This window comes from Esox lucius, chromosome 5 (assembly GCF_011004845.1).
Source record: "Esox lucius isolate fEsoLuc1 chromosome 5, fEsoLuc1.pri, whole genome shotgun sequence".
Taxonomy (NCBI): Eukaryota; Metazoa; Chordata; class Actinopteri; order Esociformes; family Esocidae; genus Esox; species Esox lucius.
In genome coordinates this window covers 32101798-32121311 of record NC_047573.1, presented here as the reverse complement: position 1 = coordinate 32121311, position 19514 = coordinate 32101798, and the positions used below count along the sequence as shown (strand labels likewise).

Genomic DNA, 19514 nt, shown 5'->3' with positions numbered 1-19514 from the left:
CCTATCCCCGACCCGAAGGCGCAGGGAAACGACCCTCTCGTTCACCGGGGTAAACTCCAACACATGGCGGCAGAGCTGGGGAGCTATAAGCAAACCCACACCAGCCCGCCGCCTCTCACCATGGGCAACTCCAGAGTGGTGAAGAGTCCATCCTCTCTCAAGGAGTTTGGTTCCAGAGCCCAAGCCGTGCGTAGAGGTGATCCCGACTACCTCTAATCGGAACCTCTCAACCTCACGCACTAGCTCAGGCTCCTTCCCCGCCAGCGAGGTGACATTCCACGTCCCTAGAGCTAGTTTCTGTGTCCAGAGATCGGGTTGTCTAGGCCCCTGCCTTCGACTGCCGCCCGATCCTCTTCGCACCGGCCCCTTATGGTCCCTCCTGTGGGTGGTGAGCCCACGGGAGGGCGGCCCCACGTCACCCGTTCGGGCTGAGCCCGGCCGGGCCCCATGGGGGAAGGCCCGGCCACCAGGCGCTCGCATACGAGCCCCAACCCCGGGCCTGGCTCCAGGGTGGGGCCCCGGCTGCGCCATACCGGGCGACGTCACGGTACTCATAATGTTGTTCTTCATTAAGGGGGGTTTGAACCGCTCTTAGTCTGACCCGTCGCCTAAGACCTGTTTGCCTTGGGAGACCCTACCAGGGGCATATAGCCCCAGACAACATAGCTCCTAGGGTCACTCGGGTACTCAAACCCCTCCACCACGTTAAGGTGGCAGTTCTTGGAGGGGTGAATAAAAATGCATACAACATAATTGAACAGTGACCTAAATGATTCCCATCTTTATGCCCATAAACATTTTATAGGTACATTGCATTACAGCTGATAACTGAATGTACAAAATGTTATTAACATGTGAGCATTATACAATAGGTGGTTTGAAATTCCCTTAGTTTGTCATTAAATTAGCAAAGCATTACTACTTTTCGAGAGTCATAATCCCCATACAACCTAGTGGCAAAATGTGCTATTGGTGTATTTCTTTCACTTTTCAAAACGCTGAGGTGTGTGTTGTCAGCCTACAAAAAACTCAGATCTTATTTTGTGGATCTGCTTTTTATGGGGATTATAACTATTTCAGTCAATTTGGGTTAAATAGGGGGGTTTGTACAAATGATATGGTCTGCCTGTACACATTTAAATACATATTTTACTTTTGAATAGCAAAAACTTTGTTTTTTTCTTACAGTGGGGCACATGTGGATCTCTTGAATTGACTTGCAAGTAGTAAAAGTAGTAATGCATTGCAAAATAACTAAAATAAACATTTTAATGCCATTTCCATCTGAGTAGGTGATTGAGGCGCTACACCATCTGCAGCAAATACCCGGTTGAAATTGTATCATGGAGCATTTTAGAAAAAAACCACAGATGATATGAATACTGGGACAATTGAAATGTAGGGACTCATTGCCCAATTCCTGAGAAATATTTTTTTACATCAAATATAGTTGTTTTTGTATACCGGTTTGAATTTGGTTAACCAAAAGTGATTAACTTAGTTTACATTGAGTATATTCAGACATTATTTTCACAGGACCGTATGTCATTTGGGGTATTTTAGTATTGAAAAAGTACAGATGTTTTGGTATACCATGCAGCACTAGCACTCACTATACATTTTAGTTATTTAGCAGACACTTAACAAGAACAACTTAAGTGGCGTATATTTCCATACCTATTCAAAACAATACTAAATTACCCAAGAAAGTATAAAATCAACATACCCAGGAAAAGGAATGAGAGCAAATGGTTTGTCCACATGCTACCTGTCTTTTTCACAGGTGAAACTGAAAGTAAAGTCCAGGTAAAAGTCTGACCTACTGCCAAATACAGTAGAGTTTTAATATTGAAGGACAGCACCAATATGCACTTCTTGTACCTTAGGATTCAGAGGATGAATTGGAGGATGATATCAACACATCCAGTGATGATGAAGAAGAAGAGGAGGATGATGAGGATGATGAGGTTAGTGAAAAATGTCTGAATTTAATCAAGTCTGTTTAATTTTACCATAGTGAATTAACACAGATTTAATGTGCCCTTAGGAAGAAGAAGAAGAGGAGGAGGAGGATGAAGATGTGATGGGAATGGAGAATCAGTCAGAGAAGTCTTGTAGTTCCAGCTCTGAAGAGGACTGATGGGAAATGATGCACACACATTTTTTCTAAATCATTAAATTGCTTTGATCAGTTTTAAATAAAAACAACAGCTGAGTCTGTGGCTCTCTTTCTCTATTTGATAAACAAGAGTCTATGATTAAGGATTGTCTATTTTGAAATGACACACATTTGCTGTGTATCAGTTTCTGAGAAGGGGACCGCTTTTGTGTTCAAATGAAAAAGCCAATTCTCAAATGTTATACTTTCTTGAAGTGTCAGATTTTTTGCAACAATTCATGGGGTTACAGTTAATACCAGGGAGTCATATATTTTGTGAACTGAAACATGGGAACAATATGACATGTTGAGTTTTTGTTTCGTGTTTCTTAAAGCAGGGATAGGCAAAGTGTATATAAATAAATCATTTGACTTGGCAAAATGTTTGTGATCTAAATTTTGCAAATCTTCCAGGTCTGTTAAATCTACATTATGCATACCCTGCAGCTCTCAAGGAACTGGATTGCCTACCTCTGGCTTAAGGACATAAGGAATTGATTCCTAGAGTACCTTTTTCATCTTCAACAGGTCAAACAATTCCTAGATTGAAGATTAATTAGATTACTTTGGTTCGGTCTAATTTTCAGATAAGGTGTTTTAAGATGTTTTCACTGTTTATAGTCACTTAGCATGGTTTTTGTTGCTGAAATGTAAAATTTACCTGGACAGTTTTCTTGCTGTGTCATTGTAGTATATGACAGCACCACTGAGGCCAAATCCATTGCAAAATTATTTGTTTACAGCGTTTATGAGTTTGAAAACTAACTGAACGGGTGCATACTACAGCCTGGTACATGTTGTTTGAACAGTTATTAAACAAAGGTTGTCATCTGCAGCTTTGATTTGCTCACATGAAAATCCTCGGCCCAGTATTTTTTTGTTCAAATAAATTGATACATTTATTAATAAATAAATTTAGTCAGGGTACCTTTTCATGTATTAATTCATTGGTTTTCCTTTTACGGTGATGAAATACCGCATTCTGTCCAGTAGATGACAAAATGTAGTACTACAACCTGACGTAGATGGTAACAACCTGCGTGAAGTTGGCCCCCCCACCAACGCAAAACGTCGTCAAACTATGCTCGTTCGTTTGTGCTGGTTTGTGCTGTAAAAAGTTTCGTTTGTGCTGCTTCCGTTTTTTAGATATTAACATAATATTTTTAGGTCAATCTGAGGTCAACCAGCCCCCCCCCCACATTCTCCAAATTCACCCAAAATAGTCTCGTTCGTTTGTGCTAGTTTGTGCCGGTAACATTTTCGTTTGTGCTGCTTTGGGTTTTAAAATATTAGACATTAAATTATAGACGATGACGTCACCAGCCCCCACACGCTCGAAATTCTCGTTCGTTTGTGCTCCGTTTGTGCACAACTAACTGAATGGGAAAGACACTGAATGAGAGCGAATTATAGACGGTGCACCAGCCCACTTTTTTTAACAGTAGGCTAGCTGAAGTAACAAGGTAAGACCTAAAGAATCGGCAAACCAAATCACAATATTCACTTATAGGTTACTGTTATCCTATGCGTTTTCAACTTTTAACGAACTGATGCGGATCACAGGATGTGTGGATGCAACATAAACTTCAAGGTAAGTGTTTTTACTTACTGTATGCTGTGTTTTTTTAATAATATAAAAATTGTCACAAATACAGGCACCATAATCGGTTTGCTGTGTTTATACACGTGTGTATTGTAAAGGCCATAGGCCTATATGTCTCTTAAGCTCACTATGGCTTTTTATTTTTTATTGAACATACTGATATTGTGAAATATTATTACAAGCTATTTGCTATTTTGTAGCTATTTTTGGTTATATATTATATGTATAATTACAATGTAATTTATTCCTGTGATGTAAAAGCAGAATTTTCTGTATCATTAGACCTACTCCAGTTTTCAATTTCACATGATTCATTAGAAATCATAGTAAAATGTTGATTGTATGCTCAATTATTATTGGAGCTCAGTTAAGAAAGGTTCTTAATTTTGATCAATGTTGATCAACCTTTTATTTATTTATTACGTCCTTGCTAAATAATATACATATATATTTTTTATATATAGGCTACATTACTTAACCAAAATCTTTGAATTGTTGTATATATTGGTTTTCAGAAGAAGAAAATAACAACTCTTTTCAAAATTGATAATGTTTCTTGAGCATCAAATTGATAACATCAGTAGGCTAGCTATTTTAGTATGTTTTCTGAAGGATCATGTGACACTGAACTAATGATGTTAAAAATCAGCTTTGATTACAGGAATAAATTACACTTGACTATATATTCACATATAAAACTGCAGTATTATTGGAATAATATTTCACAATATTACTGTATTTTTGATAAAATAAATATTGCCTTAGTGAGCATAAGAAAACATAAAACTTTGAGAAACACTTTTTAAAACTTTTCACTAGTAGGCTACTGTGTGTGTATTTATGTTTCTGTGTATATATCATTTAATTACTACTACTACTACTACTACTACTACTATTATTATTATGTATGTGGAAACTCATGACCCAATTAAGTCAAAATGATTTAACAAATTTAAGTATGTACTATTGAACATTCCATTAACCACAAAAAAAAAACGTTTAAAACTTAAAAACACTTAATACTGACAAGTTACAAACTGTCTTCAAAAGATACCACACAAAATAATAGACTTGAGAGCAAACTTCCATAAAATAGCACACTACTTCTCCTAACAGGAGTAGGAAAACAAGAGTTTATGACATACAAAATGTTCAACAAAAATAATTAAAAAAATAATTGTGAAGATAATTGTTTAGTCAACAAATTATGTGATGACAGAACATCTTCGTCAATTCTACTTTAAAAGTGTACTCGCCTCGAGGATAGTTTAGCTGTTTTCTTGCCCAAAATACAAATTGATGGCACATGCGCACAAATCCATTTTGCTCAGAGTGGCAGAAAAAGTGACATGTAATATCCGAACAACATGACGTTTTTATTAAACACTACAGGACTACAAAAAACACTGATAAGAAGTTGCATGATGTTCTATTAAATCATCTTTATTAGCATCTAACATTTTAGAGATTGAATAGACAAAACCGAAATAAAATGCTCATAGGCTATAGGCTACTGACTTCACACAAAAATACAGAGCTGTCTATAACTATTTTTGATCTTGTGACCATTGATTTATTTATTTTATTCAGTCAGCCTTATTTGTAGCCTATAGGTGTAATAAATATTAACATTAATTTGATTTAATTTCTGATATTTTAAAACCCAACGCAGCACAAACGAACATTTTAATGGCACAAACCAGCACAAACGAAGCACAAACGAACGAGACAATTTTGGGTGAATTTGGAGCATGTGGGGGGCTGAGTGACCTCAGATTGACGATTTTTATTTATTTTAATATCTAAAAAACGGAAGCAGCACAAACGAAACTTTTTACAGCACAAACCAGCACAAACGTAGCACAAACGAACGAGACAATTTTGGGTGAATTTGGAGCATGTGGGAGGGCTGGTTGACCTCTGATTGACCTAAAAATATTATGTTAATATCTAAAAAACGGAAGCAGCACAAACGAAACTTTTTACAGCACAAACCAGCACAAACGAACGAGCATAGTTTGACGACGTTTTGCGTTGGTGGGGGGGGGCAACTTCACGCAGGTGTATTAGTGATGTAGGCATACTACTGTCAGGGCTAGCCTATTAGTCTGCTAAAATCATTGGCAGGTTGTCGCCAACTCATTGTAATAGTGTTGCACCTCCAACCAGTTGCTACATTATTCAGTAACACACTTGTATTCTCCATCGTCAATATTAGGATGAGTGTAAGGGAAATTTAATATTACAATATGATTTTTTTAATACAATTTCCAATGGACATTACACATGAAATTATTACTAAATATAAAAATCCAACAGAAATCCTTTAATTTAAGGGGGGTGGAAATTCGGTGTGGGGGATGTATGAGGTAGAGGGGCAGCGGATGAGTTGGGTGTATTGGGATGGATAAAATAGTTTTTTATTATTAGTAGTATGTTTTCTGACAGAACAAATATAATTAATATTAAACAATTCATTAATAGAACATGTAAATATGAACAAAAAACTATTTGTGCTTGCTTATTTTGCTTATGTTGTTGTTAGCTTAGTACTAAGTGCATTTTAATCAATTACTTTATTATCAGCAAAAGTCAGTACTGGAAAAGAGCATACAAATAATAAACATAAAACATTGAAAAAAACGTTTACAACGGACAGGTGGTGGCGGTGGAACTATTTTAGGTATTCCATGAAAAGGTTAGGTTTATTTTTACGAAAACCAGAGATTCTGCAGACATAGTCTCCAAGGGAAGCTGGCTCCACCATTCATAGTTTTCAGTCACGTGGTTGCTTTGACAGCCTGGCGGGCAAAACATTGTTGAAACATGGTGGCTAACACTGGGAATTCTATGGAGCTAATGCACAAGCCGGTCAAATTTTATACTTTTACAGCCCATTAGTGTTTAGATCAAAACATGAAAACCAAAGGTATCCAAACACACTGCAGGTTTTATGCACTTTTGACCCATATACATAGCACCCACATAGCATACCTTGTGGAGAATCCATCCCCTTACACTGCAACCAAAATCCATCCATCCATCCATCTTCTTCCGCTTATCCGGGGCCGGGTCGCAGGGGCAGCAGTCTAAGCAGGGATGCCCAGACTTCCCTCTCCCCAGACACTTCCTCTAGCTCTTCCGGGGGGACACCGAGGCGTTCCCAGGCCAGCCGGGAGACATAGTCCCTCCAGCGTGTCCTAGGTCTTCCCCGGGGTCTCCTCCCGGTGGGACGGGACCGGAACACCTTCCCAGGAAGGCGTTCCGGAGGCATCCGAAAAAGATGCCCAAGCCACCTCAGCTGACCCCTCTCGATGTGGAGGAGCAGTGGCTCTACTCTGAGCTCCTCCCGGGTGACCGAGCTTCTCACCCTATCTCTAAGGGATCGCCCAGCCACCCTGCGGAGAAAACTCATTTCGGCCGCCTGTATCCGGGATCTTGTCCTTTCGGTCATGACCCAAAGCTCATGACCATAGGTGAGAGTAGGAACGTAGATTGACTGGTAAATCGAGAGCTTCGCCTTGCGGCTCAGCTCTTTCTTCACCACGACAGACCGATACATCGACTGCATTACTGCAGAAGCTGCACCGATCCGTCTATCAATCTCCCGTTCCATCCTTCCCTCACTTGTGAACAAGACCCCTAGATACTTAAACTCCTCCACTTGAGGCAGGCACTCTCCACCAACCTGAAGTGGGCAAGCCACCCTTTTCCGACTGAGGACCATGGCCTCGGATTTGGAGGTACTGATTTTCATCCCCACCGCTTCACACTCGGCTGCAAACCATCCCAGTGGATGCTGAAGGTCCTGGTTAGAAGGGGCCAACACGACAACATCATCTGCAAAGAGCAGAGACGAAATCGTGTGGTCCCCAAACCTGACACCCTCCGGCCCCTGGCTGCGCCTAGAAATTCTGTCCATAAAAATTACGAACAGAACCGGTGACAAAGGGCAGCCCTGCCGGAGTCCAACATGCACTGGGAACAAGTCTGACTTACTGCCGGCAATGCGGACCAAGCTCCTGCTTCGGTTGTATAGGGACCTGACAGCCCTTAGCAAAGGACCCAGGACCCCATATTCCCCAAGCACCCTCCACAAGATGCCGCGAGGGACACAGTCGAATGCCTTCTCCAAATCCACAAAACACATGTGGATTGGTTGGGCAAACTCCCATGAACCCTCCAACACCCCGTAGAGGGTATAGAGCTGGTCCAGTGTTCCACGGCCCGGACGAAAACCACACTGTTCCTCCTGAATCCGAGGTTCTACTATCGGCCGTATTCTCCTCTCCAGAACCCTGGCATAGACTTTCCCGGGCATGCTGAGAAGTGTGATCCCCCTATAGTTGGAACACACCCTCCGGTCCCCCTTCTTAAAAAGAGGGACCACCACCCCGGTCTGCCATCCCAGAGGCACTGTCCCCGACCGCCACGCGATGTTGCACAGGCGTGTCAACCAAGACAGCCCCACAACATCCAGAGACTTGAGGTACTCAGGGCGGATCTCATCCACCCCCGGGGCCTTGCCACCGAGGAGTTTCTTGACCACCTCTGTGACTTCAGCCCGGGTGAAGAATGAAAGCATACAAAAGTACAGACAGCTATCTGTACATTCAATCAGGTTGGGCTAATAATGCAATAGTTTGGGAGGTGAAAACATTTTTTTTTGTCAAAGTGAAGTTTAGTACTAATTTACCAAAATTGAATTTCTGTGGGTGGTCAGTGTAGCGTAGGGCAGCCAGTATAACACAGAATCGGGTGACAAATGTATCAGTAATAATATCAATGTTTTCCCAATGTCAGGTAAACCATTCCTACTGTTTAAATGACACAACATTGACAGCCTGGGTTGCTATGGAGAAGGTTAGATTGGTGCGATTTTCTCCTGTATTAACGTTGTTATTAAGAGAGGTTTTGCTAGCCTCACTAACGTTAGCTAGGCCATTGGAGTTGTTTGCATCGATGCAGATGAAAACAGATTACATGTAGATATCCGACACTACTGTTGTTTGCTCCTTGGGGTTTAAGGCCGGGCGTCTCTGTAAAGCACTTTGTGACAACTGCAGTTGTAAAAAGGGCTTTATAAATAAATGTGATTGATTGATTGATTGATAGATATGATTGCAAATGCAATATATATAAGGTTAGCGCATCCAATGGAACTGCAACTATCTGGCATTTTGAAATATAACTAGCAAAAGTTGTGGAATAGTTAATGGAATTTTGTTTTGCCCGCCAAGTGGGCATTCCCATATGCAGTGACGTCACATGAAAACTATAAATAGAGGTGTCAGGATAGAGAAGACTTCTGACTGTGTAGATCATGAACTGCTCCGAAGGGGCAGATGTAGTGGATCTCTGGCCTTTCACACAATTATTCTGTGTCGATATATCAAAAATGTATTAATAGCGGTTGGGAGCCCTAAGCAACCGCTTATGTCACTCATTCCTAGATCTGGCCCTGTCTGAAAACATAATCATAAAACTAAAACAAGACATTTTGTCCATCCCAACACACACATCTGAAATTAGGGCCATGACAGGCAGACCAGATCTGAAATCCAATTTCAGCACTAAGAGTAGTCCATTGCCCAGTGGTTACTTCGCTACATAAAACCCTAATATATATTTTTTTTTTTCATAAATTATGTTAACAGTTTTGGCATAGCCTACATGTGCATTTAAGATAGAAGGGAACTGGAGCACAATGTTGAACACATTCGCAGAAGCAAATAGCTCAGATTTTCTGGCTCAATGGACAAAATATTCCTCATCTAGAGTTGTATCTACTTCAGGCCCCATCAGTATGAATGTTCAAATTCGATGTGTTACATGTTGAACTTAATGTGGACAGAGAACAAAATGTTAGAGATGTTATAGAAAGAAAACCTGACTCGGTTTAGCATCACTGTTTAAACAAGGAGAATATCTGCATCGATATGAGAGGATTCTTTCAAGAAAATCCTGTCAAAAACACCTAATCATTCATTAAGTAAATGTAATAATTTAGAAAAATTTATATGAATATCCAAAGATAATTTTAAAAAGTCGAGCCCTGGGATGATTCATGTTATTATTATCGACCTTTAAGTCCCACCCAGTTGATTCTACCCACGTTAAAACGATTTTGGACATTAGGATCCTCTATCTATGTTTTCATGTGTTGCGCGATCGATTGCTACTGCCTGAGTCGTCTTAATGTAAAGATGGATGCCTGCCGAAATAGGTAAATAAAACCATTGGTTTACTAAACAAAACTGCTATGTATGTAGTAGCTGTATTCGTTGAATATAAACCGAACTGTTCAGTGAAAGTGGCAGTTGTTTTGACAATGCATCGAGTTTTTTTAAACGAACCGCTGCAGTGCACTATAGCAAACCAATGCAAGCTTCGCAGTAATCTTTTAACGTCCGAAGTGTAACAATAGTTTCCGATTAAATTATTTTGTGTTAATGATTTAAAAAAAAAAAGTATGTATGTGTCTAGTTTGTAATCACAAAATGACCCCAGTCTCTTTATTGGAAATAGACACGAATCCAGTGTCGTTGTTTATCGCCCCGTTGTTTTTCATTGTGCTAAATACTCAATGTTATTCCCCATAAGGCCATTGTCTTCAGCATGTTTTAATGTATATATATGGGATGTATCTGAGGGATACATTAATTGTTCAGTGCTGTTTTTAAGCTACGTGTTGCAACGCGAATAAATAGCATCATTATTGGGGTTAGTACTACAGTTAACGAATAATCCTTGTCTTTCGTCGTCATTAATGTCAGGTTATGTATGTGGATAGCCTAGACTCCAAACAACACATTTGTGCATTTGTAAGTATCACCTTATGTTACAATGTTAAATTTGCTCCTCAATTGTTGTTTTGTTCCCTCTATCATTGCTGATGTATTTGATATTCTAAGTTCTATTATTTTAAAATAAAATAATAGATATGTCTGGTGTCTTCTGTCATGTCTGGTCTAGCCTCCCGTTTTGTCCAATGCTGGCTGCTCTACAGCATGAACACAGAAGTATCGGCTCATCTCCTAGTTCTGGCAAATGAAAATGGAGGAGGTTTCAATGTCCAGCCTGGACAACAGCAAGCTGGAGGTGAATGTACCTAGTAGTTGATTTGGTGAAGTTCTGTGTGGGCTACAATAGTATTCTGCTTTTCCACTCACACATTTCATTTTTTATGTTATACAAAGACTTCATTATTTGGACTGCAGAAATGGATGATGGCCAGCATTAATTAACTTAGCATGGTTCTGCTGAGTTTGGCCCAAGTGGGAATCAGTCCTGTAACTCCTTTAACAGGCCATAGAAAGTCTAGTTCTAATATGGTAAGACTGTGGCTCTTAACAGGGCGTGGCTCAGGACATCCTGTCTGACCTGGTGGAGGATGCTTGTCTGGGGGTGTGCTTCGAAGTCCATCGGGCCGTCAAGCAGGGCTACTTCTTCCTGGATGACACAGACCAAGAAAGCATGAGGGAGTTTGGTATGCATTTCTTTGTTGTAGTCAACAAATGTCGAGGGCTTTGAGATAGTGGAAATACGCAGAAGAAACCAAATCAATGGGACAATAACTCTCTTGGAGAATCTCACTAGATCCATCACAAACGGCACCCCATAGTGGTTTTTAATTGTGGTTATTTTTTCTGGATGTGTAGAAATTGTGGACCAGCCAGGGTTGGATGTCTTCGGGCAGGTATACAACCAGTGGAAGAACAAGGAGTGCGTCTGTCCTAACTGCAGCCGGAGCATCGCTGCATCGCGCTTCGCCCCGCACTTGGAGAAATGTTTGGGCATGGGGCGCAACAGCAGCCGCATAGCCAACCGCAGGTTAGCCACCCACCTGCACATCATTTAGGCCTTATTTACATTATGCTTCATATTCTGAGGCATATCGAAGACGCTTTTTGTTGTTGTGTAACCCTGCAAATATCGAAAGCTCAAGACGCCCCCTTCCGAGGTAGCGTGCGCCGCTTTTTCGGACGAGCTCTCCCGAACGTTTGAAAGGGTGAAGACAGTTGTGAGCTGTGTCAAGGTTCTGTGCAGTATGCACTCATATCGCTCGAGTTTCCCTGGATTGATGTGATCAATCCTGTGTAGTAGTAGTTTAAAAAAAAATTGCGTGCCACTTTAATTTGATATGGTAGTGTTTTACTTTATTTTAGATCCCATTAAATTTTAAACCATGTCGCTACTTGAACAAACATTCAGAACACAAAGCCTATGGCCTAATGAGACAGTTTCAAAGTAGTGTTCTTTAACCCTGGCAACAGTCTTTTTTCTCACCCTAGTTGAAATATCCTAATCAGCGGAAGTATTTGGCATGGGTAGGTAGCCTAAGCTGTAACTAAATGGATGCTAGATCATGTCCAAGCAGACAATGTGCAAAAATGATGTCCTTCTGCAGAAGTTCTGTTGATCCTAATTGCTCACAATGGCAGCTTCCAGCACGTCTCCAATTTAAGGGGTTGAGTTAAGTGCTTATGCACCATTTTGGTTGGATCTTGTGTGCATACTGACAGGTATCCCCTTTCAACTGAGATCCACAGCATAATAATGTGAAAATAATTTGATAAGTTTGCAAAGCTCTAAGGATGAGCTTTTATGAGCATGGTTGATGACATTTCTGTTTGATTCTTTTAGCTCAAAAATGTAATGTTTTGATTTTAATAAATACCAAACCCTTCATAAAGGCAAAGTCTTGTCCTTTCAACCTAACATTAATGTAAACTTTTCTTGTGTACTTTTTTATTGTATGAATGTCAGAATATGATGCTACGTGCTTCAAAAAACGTTGCTTTACCCTGCCTAGAATGCCAAATGGTTTCGGGTTAGCCATTTTGGGATTATTCTGTTGGCTGATATACAACACAAGGTCAATCAAGTGCACATTAACTACGGAAAAGTATTTGCATAGTGTTCTGACCCAGGTCGGGCGTTACAGTAATGGATGATGTCACTGTCATTTCACAGAATAGTCACCGGTGGTAACAACACAAACAACAAATCCGAGAGCGATCAGGAGGATAACGATGACGTCAATGATAATGACTGGTCCTATGGGGCGGAAAAGAAAGGTAAAGGACTGGTTATCCGGGTCCTATTCAGAGGTCATCAGATGATGGCCAATGTTATTAAGCAGAATGAAACAGACAGGTATTGCATTGTGCACTATGTCTTGCAACAGTGTGCAAAACCGCTAACACTACCCTTTGTAAGCAGTAACATCTAACGCGCTCATAGGAGCTCAATAGATAGAACTGGCATTTGTTCTCAGTCATACCTTCCTGGTTAAATTCTGGTAGTAAAAAGCAATGACAATAATACGACATAAAAAATAAAAAAAGGAATAACATTTTTAATATAGCAATAACATAATCTTTGTTTGTTGCTCTCTGAATTAATTTGGCCAACGCATTCATTATAGTATTATGTTCGCAGCAATTAAAGTGCAATTAAAGATTTGATATCCAGTATTTTCCAAATAAAACATTTTAAACATGAAAATACATGTGTGCATTGTCAAACAATAAAAATGCTGATATTTCCACTTGTGTATGTTAGTATATAATGATGTAAATCTTCAAAATAATTTTTCTTGTAATGCTCTTTCTTTGCAGCTAAGAAGAGAAAATCAGATAAGGTATTTGCACATTCTTTGAAACAACCTATATTATTGGTAAGATTGTATATGTTTGTCAAGATATTTTGCTGTTTATTGATGATTCAGATATATATTTATTTGCTTTATCTAGTAAGAGATCAAAGGATTTCTGTGTTTCTAACCAACCTCATCAAAAAACTGCAGGATTGCATTAACAAAACAAGCCATGAATATACAAAGTTATCGTATGTTCATAAAGCTTTCAACACTGCAACATGATTTAGTGTTTGTGTGTGTGTGTATATATAAATGCATAGACTTTTTATTTTTATTACAGAATCCAAACTCACCCAGGAGATCCAAATCATTTAAACACAAGAGTGGTAAGTCATTATCAGTCAGTAAATAAGCACTAACACACAGCTGAGTGGCCAGGGGATTAACACGCATCTCAGTGGTGACAGGCAGGAGGCCAAAGGAGTTACGAAACAGATTATTAGCAGGATGGGTTAGGTCCTGAATGGTGATTGGTTCCAAGCTGTGGAATATAAGACCTTATAAACCGGGTGGTTTAAATTCTTAATGCTGATTGGTGGATAGCTGTAGTATATATGCAATATGGCTTGAGAGGTGGGGCATATGGCCAATATACCACGGCTAAAGCACCACGCATTGATCTTTTATGTGGAATATTGGCAATATACCACAAACCCACAAGGTCCTTGTGGGTTATTATTGAACCTCCTCTCCACCTGAACGGTAGCACATTTGGACTTAAGGCCTGTCTCAGAACCTGGATCACTGCTGCTACCTGTGGCTGGAATATGGTACTGTTATATTCCTTTGAATAGTTATTGCAGTCAATAGTTATTTCTTTATGCCTCCTTTGTATAGGCCTGACACTAATTAATTAAATTATAATAACTATGTGCCATTTAGCTGACACTTTCATCTGACTTAGTCATCATCATCATACATCTTATTTTTAGGTGGCGCCTGTGGAAATCAAAGCTGGTGTGCTTCAAGCAACCCCAATGCTAGACCTACCAAACAGTGCATATGTACCTCAGTCTGTTTGGGGAACAGAAGAATGCTATAGTATATATATACTTTTTTTAATACCCTTGTGTTGTCTTAAGGGGAAAAATTACCCACCACTATGTTTAACAGCAGAGAAAACCCCCTAGATGAACTTCAGATTTGATGACTTTTCCTAGTGTGACCCGAACGTTAGAAAAAGGGAAACATTGCCTTTGTTCATATTTCCATGAAAGCTGTACACCACCAGGGTACAAAGATTGTCTTAGGGTCATTTTTGACCCGGCAGTTTAAAAAAAACAATCCACCCCACAAAAACCACAAAGACACACATACACAATGAGAAAGTTAGATTGTGTGCTGCTGATTGAACTCCAACCAAAAACTAAAACTTTCTTGTGCATGTGCTGCATCTCCCCTCCATGACCGCACACATGACTCAAGTTCACAGGTAAAATAAAAACAATTTCAGATAAAGTGAAACATTTTTGAAAGCATTGTTTACTAATGGGGAATGCAGCCGGAGGCTATAAAGGTGCTGCAGATGAGTGTCCCCAGTTCTTTCTTTGCTGAAGCCACAAGGGCATGTTGAAACTGGAAACTAGTGCCCAGCAGGTCGAAGAGCTGATGTTCTCAGATGAGAAACAAGAGAACAATGATTTAGAAGAGGAGCTATCTGAAAAAGATGGGGAACAATACAACCAGGAGTACAATGCATCATCTTCAGATGCAGAAGAAATCCCCAAAGCTGAAAGAGAGACCTTATTGATTGAAGAACAGCACGATGCCTCTGAAAGACTTTTACACTCTCAAGAATGCCACGTTTGATAGCCGGGGGTTAAGATGTGTGAGAGGGACACTGGCGGCCATAAGAGAGTTTTGGGGGAGGTGGGTGGAGTGTCTGCCATGCCTCTACAACCCTGGGCCTGAAGTAACAGTGGATGAGCACCTGGTTCCATTCAGAGGTACATTTTTATTTGTATCTGTAATGTAAGTGATTTTTAAATTTTCGTGTTTAGCTGTAATTTCATTGATTTATGTGATTGTTTACGGTGACACTGATATTAATTATTGATGTAATTTCTTTTGTCAAAAGTTCGCTGTCCATTCCAGCAGTATGCCCAGCATGCCAGCAAGGTATGACATCAAGATATGGGTGGCCTGTGATGCACAGTCCAGGTACACTTAGAAGATGCAAGTCTACACAGGAAGCTGACCAGTGAAGGGCCGGATGTGGGTTGTGATTGATGTGACAGATGGACTGAGGGGGCACAAATATACATTTGACAATTTCTTCACCTTTTATGAACTCACCATGTTTGACACAGTTAGAAGAACAAGCCAGAACTCCCCACTGCGCTCCTCGCAACAAGCAGGAACGAGGCCTTTTCATTAAAGTTTGCCTTCACCCCCACGACCACTCTTGTTTCTTACCTTTCAAAGAGGAACAAGAATGTGGTCCTCCTGAGCACACTGCACAAAATGGTTAAGTTCAGCGATTGTTAGGACCGGGAACAAGCCATCATCACCTGGACTACAACCAGAACAAAGTAGGACAACCTGGACAAGGTGGTTGGAACTTACCGCTGCAGGAGGATAACAACTTCCGTAACATTGATGTGTCCTCAAACAATGCCTTCATGATATGGAACAAGATCAACCCTACCTGGATGCCTAATAAGCAGAACAATAGTGGGGTTCCTGGAGTAGCTGGGAAAGGCACTTGTAACCCTACACATTCAAAAAAGTGCCCAGCACTGCAGCTGGTGCAGGCAAGAGGAGGAGATGCTGATTCTGCTCCCCCAAAAGAAGGACTGTGAAACAAATACTATGTGCTGCTGCTGCACATGTGAGAAATACATCTGGAAAGTCCATCCACACACACTTGCATACTGTTCTACATGTGCTAATTAGAATTGATTGATTCATGGTCTTCAAGTTTTTATTTTGCATCTATTATCTTATTTTATTCTAATTGTTGTTGTTTATTCTCCTTGTGGGTGGGAGCAATGGTTCAGAAAATGAAATACTAGTATTTTGTGGTTGAATTCCTCAATGTACAGTATATAAGAAAATATCACAATTTTTGTGTTATTGTTTATTTTCAATAAAATGCATTCAAAACTACTTTCTGGACATTTCTGCTAATTTCATAGGCTATACAAGTGCTATCTCTTGCTAAAAAAAAAGGAACGAGTGGTATCCTCTGATTAAATGCAGTCTTTCTGCACTGTGAAGAGGGAAAACCCAGATATTCATAAAGGTTGTGATGAATAATATGTTTATTCATGCAAAATAGATTTGGGGTTTAAAATGCAATTAAGCTGCTGGATTTGAGGGGTTCAGTGAAGGTGGGTTATTTTTGACAGTTTGGGGAAGCATACAGAAGGAGAGTATTAAGACCATATTAAATGTATTAAGGATTCTAGTCAGTGGTGGAGGGAAGGCGGAGGGTCTTTGAGCTTTAGCTGTAACAGAAACATGTATGCCCAATGGCAGAGTGAGCAGGTTTATGGCTGTGAAGTTCTGCCTATAGGTTAAACAGCGAGCATAGTGGTGTGTCCTGTGTTTACCTATTGGCACAATGTTATTTTCCATACACAGGTATGATGGGTCCTAGACGGCGTACGGACAACCAGGAGAGCCCACGCATGCTGATGAAAGACGAAGCCTTCCCTCAGTGACCAACTGTCAGGAACATTATTTCAGAGCCCACCAGGCTCCTTTGGTTTTTCAATGGACCGTTACACATGTGTTAGACTGTTACTGTGTTTATTAGGTAGCAAACAGGACAAAACCCGACTCAAACAGAAGGGAGTGGTTGAACCTCTCCAACATCAAATGCTTGTTTTTGGTTTCTGTTGCGAAACGATTTAAAACTGTTTGTTACATTGTGCCCTAATGAACACAACATATTGAAGCAGTTTTATTTATTTTTTCCTTCACATAATCATTACACAAATATTTTTTTCAAAAAAATATACAAAATTTTATTAATGTCTTGCTCAATCCACAGACAAAGAGAGCAAACAGTGCAGTGGCTAGGCAGAAGCAGTTGAAGTGAGCAGAGCAAAAAATATTGAGGACCATTTAATTAGACTCAATTTCAATACAAACTTTTTAAAATTTCTTTGTACAATAACATGTACAATAAGTCACATCTCTGAATCATGATCAATAGTTTGTGGTTACATTTTTATTACATGAACCCAGTCAAAATCATGACTACTCTCTTATGAGATTGAGGTCAGATTATCACTCATCACTTGACATATAGTCCCTACCTGTGGAAATGGTTTGTGTTACAAATATTTTTTTATTCAATGCACCAAAAAAAGAACAGAACTAGAATCATACGGATATAAGTTGAAAAGTAGGTTTTGAAAAACAGGCCACAAACTCCTCATCACTTACAGGTAAATGTTTCATTTTTGATGGGTTGTTACTGTAGTTAGGCTTGTTTTCTAGCACACAAACGTGTATATGTATCGTGTTTACATTGTGAAGGGTGATGTGTGTCTGTTTTGTGATAGTGTAAATATTTGAATAGTTTGAATTGCTGCTATCATGCTCTGTGTTTATCTGTCAAGTAATAAATGATTGTTCTCTGGCCACAAGGTGTTCTAATTTTTTTACCCGAAACAATAGGAACCTAAAGTACAGTGGGGCAAAAAAGTATTTAGTCAGCCACCAATTGTGCAAGTTCTCCCACTCAAAAAGATGAGAGAAGCCTGTAATTTTCACTATAGGAACAGTTCAACTATGAGAGACAAAATGAGAGAAAAAAATCCAGAAAATCACATTGTAGGATTTTTTATGAATTCATTGGTAAATTCCTCTGTAAAATAAGTATTTGGTCACCTACAAACAAGCAAGATTTCTGGCTCTCACAGACCTGTAACTTCTTCTTTAAGAGGCTCCTCTGTCCTCCACTCGTTACCTGTATTAGTGGCACCTGTTTGAACTTGTTATCAGTATAAAAGACACCTGTCCACAACCTCAAACAGTCACACTCCAAACTCCACTATCCAAAGATACATTCCAGTGCAAAGGAAATACACAAGTTAATTTTATTTATTTTGAATACCTCTGTTTTACATTGAAGGGTACCCCGGAAATTTTGTTTTTAACCATTTACAGACCTCCAAGATATTGTGCAAATTTTCTTGATGATTTTGCTGAACTACTGTTTTATCAGTTGATTATAACTTGTTTATTACAGGGGATTTTAACATCCACATAGATAATAGTATGGACAAATAACTTTATGCACTACTTGACACTTTTGATCTCACTCAACATGTGAAAGAGCGTACACACACTCAAGGCCACATTCTAGATCTGGTTATTTCAAAAGGTCTAAATATTTCCTCTCATGGTTAAAGACTTGGCCCTGTCTGATCATTTCTGTGTCTTTTTTGAATCACTTATGACCCCGAATGTTTCTGTTAGGAAAAGGTACATTAATGAGAGTACCAATGCTCAGTTTATTGAAGCCATGGCTATATCTCCAACAATAAGTGCTGAGTCAGTTGATGTACTCCTGGATAATTGTAATGCCAAAATATTGAATGTCATGGATCGTGTTGCACCGGTAAAGGTAAAGAAAACTATGAGCAAACAGAAAGCACCATGGAGAACCACCATGATGGTAAGCGTCCTGAAAAGAGAATGTAGGAAAGCGGAACATAAGCGGAAGAAAACTAACCTTCAAATTCACTATGACATCTATAAACAAAGCCTTGGTAGTTTCAACAATGAGTTACGCAGGGCAAGACAGCAACATTTATCAGGAATGATCAACAAGAATATCAATAATACTCACACTCTATTTTTCATGGTCGACAAGCTTACAAAACCAATAAAGCAGATTAGCATCAGAACTCATGTCCACAGTGAAATGTAATGAATTTGCGTGTTTCTTTAGTGAAAAAATGTTCAAGTATTAGACGGACCATCAGAACTGCACCGTCTAACAAGGACACTGTACCGTCACCACGACCACCAAGACATAACTTGGTTATTGTGTCACAATTTTATACAATTGATAAAAAATCCCTAGAAGAAACAGTTCAAGATCTTAAAGCTTCCACTTGCTGTCTCGACAC

At 39.6% G+C, this 19514-nt stretch overlaps 2 protein-coding genes across 6 annotated transcripts in view; both read left to right on the top strand.

The window, feature by feature from the left end:
- The window catches only part of LOC105006184 (nucleolar transcription factor 1-A), a 31232-nt gene extending 28694 nt beyond the window's left edge, over window positions 1-2538 (top strand). For both annotated transcript variants that reach the window (XM_010864576.4, XM_020044714.2), the window contains exons 15-16: window positions 1887-1967; window positions 2048-2538. In XM_010864576.4, the coding sequence (XP_010862878.2) occupies window positions 1887-1967; window positions 2048-2140 (174 nt within the window). In that variant the 3' untranslated portion in view covers window positions 2141-2538. The remainder of the gene's footprint in view (window positions 1-1886; window positions 1968-2047) is intronic.
- A 7338-nt stretch (window positions 2539-9876) lies between these two features.
- si:dkeyp-118b1.2 (Sgf11 domain-containing protein) lies at window positions 9877-18018 on the top strand. 4 transcript variants are annotated; one of them, XR_002196424.3, is made up of 10 exons: window positions 9877-9987; window positions 10538-10577; window positions 10737-10862; window positions 11118-11250; window positions 11423-11594; window positions 12738-12841; window positions 13385-13407; window positions 13706-13751; window positions 14358-15371; window positions 15503-17004. XR_002196424.3 is itself a non-coding variant. In XM_010864575.4 (9 exons), exons 3-9 carry the CDS (start codon window positions 10812-10814, stop codon window positions 17088-17090), a joined length of 609 nt encoding a protein of 202 aa, XP_010862877.1. In that variant the 5' UTR covers window positions 9880-9987; window positions 10538-10585; window positions 10737-10811; the 3' UTR covers window positions 17091-18018. The 4 variants fall into 4 exon arrangements, 1 of the variants encoding a protein (XP_010862877.1); XR_827382.5 differs by having other exon boundaries at window positions 10538-10585; XM_010864575.4 differs by lacking the exons at window positions 14358-15371; window positions 15503-17004 and adding an exon at window positions 17011-18018 and having other exon boundaries at window positions 9880-9987; window positions 10538-10585.
- The last annotated feature ends 1496 nt before the right edge of the window (window positions 18019-19514 follow it).

What these genes read in the sequence shown, in the direction of transcription:
- si:dkeyp-118b1.2 (XM_010864575.4), top strand. Translation starts at nt 10,812, where the DNA reads ATGAAAATGGAGGAGGTTTCAATGTCCAGCCTGGACAACAGCAAGCTG. An exon ending in AGAAGAGAAAATCAGATAAG is followed by an intron (nt 13,408 to 13,705) that starts GTATTTGCACAT and finishes TTTTTATTACAG; the next exon opens with AATCCAAACTCACCCAGGAG. An exon ending in ATCATTTAAACACAAGAGTG is followed by an intron (nt 13,752 to 17,010) that starts GTAAGTCATTAT and finishes TTCCATACACAG; the next exon opens with GTATGATGGGTCCTAGACGG.